This window comes from Mus pahari, chromosome 14, assembly GCF_900095145.1.
Source record: "Mus pahari chromosome 14, PAHARI_EIJ_v1.1, whole genome shotgun sequence".
NCBI lineage: Eukaryota > Metazoa > Chordata > Mammalia > Rodentia > Muridae > Mus > Mus pahari.
The window spans coordinates 81,944,253-81,953,000 of NC_034603.1; the positions used below are offsets into that span (position 1 = coordinate 81,944,253).

At 50.4% G+C, this 8,748-nt stretch overlaps 1 protein-coding gene across 1 annotated transcript in view; it reads left to right on the forward strand.

Moving 5' to 3' along the window:
- The first annotated feature begins 1,241 nt into the window (after positions 1-1,241).
- Positions 1,242-8,748, forward strand: part of Dnai2 (dynein axonemal intermediate chain 2) — a 34,093-nt gene continuing 26,586 nt past the window's right edge. The window contains exons 1-4 of the mRNA XM_021212747.2: positions 1,242-1,425; positions 2,797-2,958; positions 4,206-4,327; positions 7,134-7,276. Of these exons, the coding sequence (XP_021068406.1) occupies positions 1,243-1,425; positions 2,797-2,958; positions 4,206-4,327; positions 7,134-7,276 (610 nt within the window). The 5' untranslated portion in view covers position 1,242. The remainder of the gene's footprint in view (positions 1,426-2,796; positions 2,959-4,205; positions 4,328-7,133; positions 7,277-8,748) is intronic.

An 8,748-nucleotide genomic window follows, 5' to 3' on the forward strand; every position in this document is an offset into this window, starting at 1 on the left:
GAAGGCAGCCTGGTCTACATGGTTAGTTCCAGGCCGGCTAGTGAGACCCTGTCTCAAAATCAGCTTTATTTGGCTGCGTGTGCATGTGTGTGTGAGGGAGGTGGAGGGGGAGAGGGGAAGGGAGAGGGAGGGGGAGTGAGGGAGGGAAGGGGGAGGGAGAGAGAGATGGGGGATGGCTGGCATATACTACACATTCTCACAGAGGCCAGAAGGTGGCACCAGATTCCCTGGAGCTAGAGTTACAGCATCTGGAGATGCCCAACTCTAGCCCTCTGCAAGGGCAGCAAGTGCTCTTAACCACTGAGCCATCTCTCCAGGCCATTTTAGATAACGTCTCACTATATATCACAAGCTGCTTTCAAAGCATAGAATGGCCTTGAACTCATGGCAATCCTCCTGCTTCAGTCTTCCAAGGGCTGGGAGTACAAGTGTAAACCATCACACCTGGTGAAGGGTTTTTGGTTTTAAGTGTGTGTGTGTTGTTGGTTTGCTTTGCTTTTTTTGTTTTGTTTTGTTTTTCGAGACAGGGTTTCTCTGTGTAGTCCTGGCTGTCCTGGAACTCACTCTGTAGACCAGGCTGGCCTCGAACTCAGAAATCCNCCTGCCTCTGAATCCCGAGTGCTGGGATTAAAGTGTTCGAGCCACCACTGCCCAACCATTCATTTTGTTTTTGTGTTTTATGTTCTGTGTTTTGAGACAGGGTCTCATGTAGCCCAGGATGGCTTGCTTAGAACTTTCTGTGTAGCCTAGGATGATTTTAAACTCTGGATTCTCCTGCCTCCACCTTGAGAGTTCTGGGATCACAGACGTGTACCCAGATGAATGGGATTAATTTTTAAAGTTTTATTTGTATGTGTGTGTGGGGGGTGGGGGGTGTGCCTGCATTCTGTATGTATGTCTATATACCATATATGTGCAGTCCGATGGAGGCCAGAAGAGGGTGAAGTCAGATGTCCTGAAACTGGAGTCATAGATGCTTTTGAGCTGCCCTGTGGGGGCTGGGAATCTCAAGGAAGAACAGCCAGAGCTCTTAACTGCTGAGCCATCTCTCCAGCCCCCCTCCCCACCACAGATAATTTACAAAAAGCAAAACAAAACAAAACAAAACATAGGTGTAGCTTCTGGAGAGATCCCCTAACCCGGTCCTGCCTCTGGTGGGACCCGAGGAGATGAGCAGTATCTGGGTGGGACCCTCACTAGTCTGATGCTCTGCTCCATCCTGCCACAGCCACGGTCGCCGCCATGGAGATCGTCTACGTGTACCTGAAGAAGCGCAGCGAGTTTGGGAAGCAATGCAACTTCTCAGATCGCCAGGCTGAGCTGAACATCGACATCTCACCCAACCCGGAGCTGTCCGCACTGTATGTGGAGCGGAACCCAGTGGACACAGGCATCCAGTGCTCCGCCAGCATGTCAGAACACGAGGTGGGTGCCTGCCCTGAAGGGATAAGCAGGGCGGCTTACCAGGAAACTAGGTAGCATGGGCGAGAGCAGGTGCTGGAGGCGTGTGGGCAGAGTCACCCCAAGACTCACCCGGTGCCAGGATCAGGAGTAGACAACACCCACTCTTCTTGGACCGGAGCAGATGTGTCCGACCTCTGTGTGTCCCCCAGAATGCACAAGGCAACGTCCGAGCTCCGAGTTGCTATTGGTGTGCAGTCTCTGTGCTGTTGAAGGATGGTTACTCGGTGTTGGTTAATATGCCATCTATCACCCAGGAGGGTTGGGTGGATTCCTGGGCCTAGTCAGCTTCAGAAATGAATGAGGAGATCTCTGAATGTGGTCCAACACAATCCGGTGACAATCCGGTGAATCTTCTTAACGCATTAGGAGAATTTTTTTTGTATGTATGATTTTTCTTTGTCTTTTTTTTTTTAAATGTGTGACCGAGTGGTCATGTATTCCATGAACTTGCCAAGAGAAGAGTGACCTTGAGGTTCTGCTCCTCCTGCCTCCATTTCCCAAGTCTGGTTTGTTTGTTTTTTTTTAAGATCGCATCTCCTGTGTTCAGCTGTGTGTGTGTGTGTGTTGACCATATGCCTACTGAATATGAACTTTGTAGATGATAGTGTTGGGTCGTATTGCAATATCAAAAAGATTGGACATACCTAGAACCCAAAACGCTCCTCCCAAGGGCTCTGAGGCCTTTGAGATGGAGTCAGTCTGGGCATTTGGGCTTTCTGAGAGAACTATCCAAAAGGGCGTAAGAAAAAGGAAGTGTGACATAGGCGATTCCCACTGGAATGGGTGGAGGTCCCAGGGACACGAAGTGTCCCTGGACACGAAGAGTCCCCACGAAGTAAAGGATCAACCCATGTTTCTGTCAGCCACCCTGAAAATCATGTGACATGGGCTAACCCATCTTACCACGCCCGGGAGCAATCAGTATCACTTGATTCAGCCAAAACACACTTTTCACGGTATCATGGGCGTGAAGGATCCTGATGATCGTGGCATGAATGAGCTGAATCGCTTTTGATTTCCAGTATCTGTAATGCTGAGGGATAGAAGTTTAGTCACTGTTGATATGATATCTCCCAGGATGGGTGGGTGGACTCCTGGGCCTGTTTAAGGTAAAGATGGAACTAGGCTTTTCATGACCACCACTGTCCCCTGTAAGGTTCCCAGATAGTGCTGTTGGGAACCGGATAGGGCCTCTTCACTTTATGGCTTTGGTCAGGACATCCCTTATTCAGTATCCCCGTAAGAGCTTAGGGTCCCCAAGACCCAGGTTTGCAGAAATGGCTGAATGCTTAGCCCAGAGACAAATGTCTTCTCCCCTGTGCTTCTGTTTAGGCCAACACTGAGCGGTTCGAGATGGAGAGCTGTGGCGTTAATCATGTCGAGGGGGGCTGGCCCAAGGATGTGAACCCCCAGGAGCTGGAGCAGACCATCCGCTTCCGGAAGAAAGTGGAGAAGGACGAGAACTACATCAACGCCGTCATGCAGCTGGGTTCGGTTAGCCTCCCTCTGGTGCCAGCTGTCCCACACCACCACCCCAGCTCAGACTGTACTCTACAGGCTGTGTGCAGCCCTGTGTAGGCTCCCGTAGCTCTCAGCCAGGGAGGGAGAGCCTCATTGCTGACCATAGGCACCTGTAGGCAAATGAGTTTAAGGAGGAGTCTAAAATGCTTAGAAGAGGGCTGGCAAGATGGCTGTGTGGGTAAAGACCCTGGTCCTCAAGGCTGATCACTTGAAGTCCTAGAACCCTCCTGATAGTAGGAGAGTTCTCACTCCTGTAAGTTGTCCTCTGACCTCCACACATGTGCAATGGTGAGCATGTCCCCTTCCCCCCATTAAACCCCAAGGCACACACACATACACACACGACAACAACAACAATATGGGAAGCCTCTTGGGTAAAAGGTACCCTAGAAGAGCCCTGCCAATCAGCCAGTAATGCTCCTTCATGCACTGAACTGAATTTCAATTCTCTGCCAGACCCAGCAGAGGCTGCAGACTGAATCTCACATGCCACCCGCTCCCAAAATGTTTGTAACTCACTCCACAAATCCAAGACAGACAGACACACTGACTTCACCAGATACCGTTAAGGGACACTGTCAGAGATAGGGACACTCCCATTTGCCCCCCCCCCCCGTAAGGAGGAAATTTTCTGTTGAAGGGATTAAAGAAGGCTCCCGGTGTAAGAGTCCGAGAATCCCTAAAAGAAGACCCCAGACTCAATAGTATGCAAAGAGAAAGAGCATTTATTCTGTAGGAACATCCAGCATGCGGGGTCATCCATCCGAGCAAAATGGCGACCTTGAGGGGAGCAGGCCCCTTTTAAAGCCAGTTAGGGGTTCTCGAGTCGTGGTTGGGTCACCTTTCTCAGGATTGGTGGAGCTTAAGGCATGAGATATTTGTACACTGTTGATTGGTTTGAACCGCGAGGGAGAGAGGGTTACTTTATTGGGATTTTTTATTGAATCTGTTGTAAGCTCCTGGCCAGACGTCGGGGCAGTTGCTGATTGGCTGCCCCCTTTTTCTGTGGTTTCCCCAAGAAGCCTGGGGCTGTCCTTCTGTGGAACTGAAACATAGGGATAACATGGCGGCCTGTTCCAGTGTGCAGTGAGTCCGATCCTCTCACTGGAAGAGTGTTGGGCTTGGGCCAGGCCTTGCTGACCATCAGAGATGACACAGGCAGGGAGGGGGCGGGGCAGCTCTCTTCCCGGCTAAGGTTTCCTGGCTCGGCGTCTCCCCAGATCATGGAGCACTGCATCAAGCAGAACAACGCCATCGACATCTACGAGGAATACTTCGATGACGAGGAGGCCGTGGAGGTGACTGAAGAGGCCCCTTCAGCCAAGACCATCAATGTCTTCAGGTAGCGCTAGAGAGAGGTGGCAGGTCCCCTAGAGCTGGAGTGACAGGTGACCTGCCCCAGGGAGGATGCTGGGAACTCCTCTACAGGAATCTGATGCCCTCTTCTAGCCTACATAGGCACCAGGCATGCATGTGACGACCCCCGTACAGACACACAGGCAACACACTCGTACACATAAATAAACAAGCAAACAAACAAACCTCTTCAAAATTAATTGACTTTAATGGCTGGTGAGATGGCTTAGTGGTTAAGAACACTGGCTGCTCTCCCAGAGGTCCTGAGTTCAATTCCCAGAACCCATCTATAAAGGGGTCTGATGCCCTTTTCTGTATATATACAGAGTACTACATGAAAAAAATACATCCATGAAAAATTATTTTTAAAAAATTAACTTTAGTTTTTCTTTTTCTTTTTCTTTTTTTTTGGGGGGGGGGGTTGAGACAGTGTTTCTCTGTATAGCCCTGGCTGTCCTGGAACTCACTCTGTAGACCAGGCTGGCCTCGAACTCAGAAATCCACCTGCCTCTGCCTCCTGAGTGCTGGAACTAAAGGCGTGCACCACCATGCCCAGCCTGACTTTAGTTTTTCATATAGCTTTAGGCTTTCAGCAAAGTCAAGTAGAGAGAGTTGAGAGTTCTCAGATCCCTCCCTCCCTCCCTCCCCCCTCTGGCCCTGAGCACACAGGTCACACATCAGCACACATCAGGTCAGCGTGATATTTCACACACCTGTGGTCCTAGCACTGTTAGGCTGAGACAGGAGGATTGGAAGTTCTAGGCCAGTCTGGGTTACTTAGTGAAACTTTGGAGAGAGAGAGAGAGAGAGAGAGAGAGAGAGAGAGAGAGAGAGAGAAACATGGTGGCACACACCTGTAACCTCAGCAGGTGAGGATCTAAGGCAGACCAGATCAGGGGTTCAAGGCCATCCTTAGACTCAGATACATAAGGAGTCTGAGGTGAGTCTGAGCTTCTAAGACCCTGTCTTTAAAAAAGGAAAGACAGACAGACAGATAGACAGAGGGAGAAGGGAGGAAGGGAGGAAGGGAGGAAAGGAGGAAGGGAGGAAGGGAGGAAGGGAGGAAGGGAGGAAGGGAGGAAGGGAGGAAGGGAGAAAGGAAGGAAGGAAGAGAGAAAGAAAGAAAGAAAGAAAGAAAGAAAGAAAGAAAGAAAGAAAGAAAGAAAGAAAGAAAGACAGACAGACAGACAGACATGCAGGGTTCATGGTTTCCAATAGAGGGCACCCTTGGGCCTCATAATCTGTGGATTTGGACCAACAATGCAGAGCCGGTTTTCACTGCCTTCTCTTTTCATTCCCCTGCCCTCCAACTCCTGGTTCCCACTGGCCTTTTTATCACAACCACCTCCTATGATCCGCACAATACCACATACTCTGTGGTGACCTCTATCGTCTGGCTCCTTTCACTCACTAACGGGTTTGTGTCTCTGAATCTTTTCTTCCCCTCCCTCCCCTCCCTCCTCCCCCTCCCTCCCTAATTCTCTTTCTGAGACAGGCTGGCCCAGGCTCACTATGGAGCTAACACTAGTCCCGAGGTCCTGATCCTTCTGTCTCTACCTCCCAAGTGCTGGGATCACAGCCCTTGTTTTACGCAGGGCTTGAGATCAAACTCGGCTTCATGTACAGAGGCAGAGAGTGTAGCAAGAGAACTACACCCCCATCCCTCCCTTTTGTTAGGACTGGGGGTCGGGGCAATAGGGTGTGCTGCCCTGCCAGGCTGGACAGGAGTTTTGAGCTCCTTTTGGCAAGTAGTAACGAAGGGGCTGGATGCTCTCCTCTCCTGTGCTGACCGTCACGGACTCAGGCTCCCAGTCAAAACTTTCATCAGGTAAAAGTGTTTAAACCAGGCCAGCACGGCAGCGCATGCTTTTTGATTCCAGCTCTAGAGAAAGAGAGGCAGAATCTGTGAGTCCAAGTCCAGCCTGCTCTACAGAGTGAGTTTCAGAGTAGCCAGAGCTACACGATGAGACCCTGCTTTAAAAGGGGGAGGGGGTTGCCGGGTGTGGTGGCGAACGCCTTTAATCCCAGCACTCGGGAGGCAGAAGCAGGCAGATTTCTGAGTTCGAGGCCAGCCTGGTCTACAGAGTGGGTTCCAGGACAGAGAAACCCTACACACAGAGAAACCCTGTCTCAAAAACCAAAAAAAGCCAACAACAACAAAGGGGGGGGAGGGGGGTAATTGTTAAACTAAAGCTCTTCAGGGTGCCACAAAGTAGTATCAGCCAGACACACAGACACTGTCTTGTGGCCTGAGCTGGCAGTATGTATGTGCGCCCAACATGTACATAGCCTTGGGTTTCCATCCCAGTACCTTATATACTGGGTGTGATGGTGCATGCCTGTAATCTGGAGGCAGATGGATCAGAAGGCCAGTCTGGGGTACATGAGGTCTTGCCTCAAAAAAAAAAAAAAAAAAAAAAAAAGTTATCTTATAGATTTCACTCATTTGCCTCCTGGCTAATTCTTTGTACGTGCTAGGTGGAGTTTGAGATTGATTTTCTGTTTAAGGGAGACTTGTCAACTTTGAGGTTTCTGTGGGGTTGGGGCTTGTTTGAGACAGGATCTCTGTAGCCTAAGCTGGCTCTGGAGTGGTGCAATGGCACAGGCAGGAGACCACCCCCACTCCGCCTCTCCCGCTGTCCAGCTTCAACCTTGTAAAATCAATTTCTAAGTGAACGCAGTCGCATAGACCCTACTGGATTTTTTTTTTTTTTTTTTTTTTTTTGGAAAAGGAATCTAATAAAACACCAACTCGGGGGACCCTCCCCTCCATCCCCTGCTTTCCCCTCCAGGGACCCTCAGGAGATCAAGCGGACAGCTACACACCTCTCCTGGCACCCCGATGGCAACAGGAAGCTGGCAGTAGCCTATTCCTGCTTGAAGTTCCAGCGCGCGCCCATGAGCATGAACTATGACTCCTACATCTGGGACCTGGGTGAGAATAAGTGGTTCCATCCGCCAGAGAGGACTGTGGGAGGGCCACATCAGAGGCCAGCAAAACTTGGGGAGCCGAGGGTAGAAATATGGGGTCAAAGACACCCTGCGGAGTGGGGCACCAGGGATAAGAGGAAGGCGCTCGTCTCTTCCCCATGAGGGAACAGGCAGGCCCACCTCCACGGAGCCAAACCAGATCCAGAAAGTTCCTGTCCACTGTATGTTTGCCTCCTACACTGGGGATGGACCCCACAGCCCTGGGTGTGAGACAGGTAGGACACCACACACCCCAGCCCAACTCCCAAGTCTGAGGCATTAAGAGCAGGATGCTTGGGATCTCAGACCCATGGATCCCCATGGGAGGAGGATTCCTACTTGACCACGAGAGGGCCCAAGCAGGGGGAGAAACCATCTCACCTTTCCTGACACTCGCCTTTCATTCACACAGACAGTGACAGGCCATTTTCTACAGGGACTGTAGGGACACTTGGTGTAGACACCCCACCACTCAGGACTGACAGTCAGCTCCTTTCTAGGGCTCATTAAAGTGGATAAACCAAGCAGCAGACCAGGCCAAGGTGTACCACCTGGGAGAGGTTTATTATGCGGGAATGGGGCAGCGGCGGCGAAGCGGGTAGAAGGGTAGAGAAGAGGAGAGAGAGAGAAAGAGGGGGAAGAGAAGAGGAAGAGGAAGAGGAGGAAGAGAAGAGAAGAAAGTGAGGAGGGGGTGGCTTCCTAATTTATACAGAAAATGAGGTCACACTAGTGAGGGCAGGAACTGAGCCAAGTGGATTGTGGGATTGAAGGTCGTTGTCCTGGCAATGCAGGTCAAGGGTCACATGGTTAGGCTGGGGCTTGGAGTGTCCTGGTGCTAACATTCCTCCCTTCTTGTTATTATAAAAAAGAAGGGGAGAAAAGGAGAGGGGAAACCAATGGTGAAGAGGGAATAGGGGCGTCGTGTCTCTTAAGCTACTTCCTGCTGTTTAGGGGAGTCGTCAATTTTCAGGGTATATCTGGTCTTCGCCATTGGAATCTGTTTGGTAATCATCTATGGGCAGAGGCTGGTAATCCTGTAAACAGGGGCTGGTTAACAACTTGGTTAGAAATTTTTGTACTTGTCACTGAAGGAATGTAGAGACAAGATTAATAAGACAAGGGGCGATTGAGACATATTGNCTCTGGATGTGGATAGTACTTACTGGGAGCTGGGCTGAGTTTTGGGGTAAAGCTTACCAGCAACTCCTATTTCCCACCTGGGATCCCATGGGCCTTGAATGTAGAGGAAGAGTGTCTTGCGGAATCAATAGAAGAAGTGATTAATCCGTGTCCCTAGCATGTGTATCTCACAAGACCAGTATGGGCAGCCCCCATACACCTCTGGCCATTTTCTGCAATAATCTTTTGTCTGGTCAAAGAGAAAACAGGTATAAGGGTCATAATATGCGGATGGAGCCACAGATATAGGAATGATGG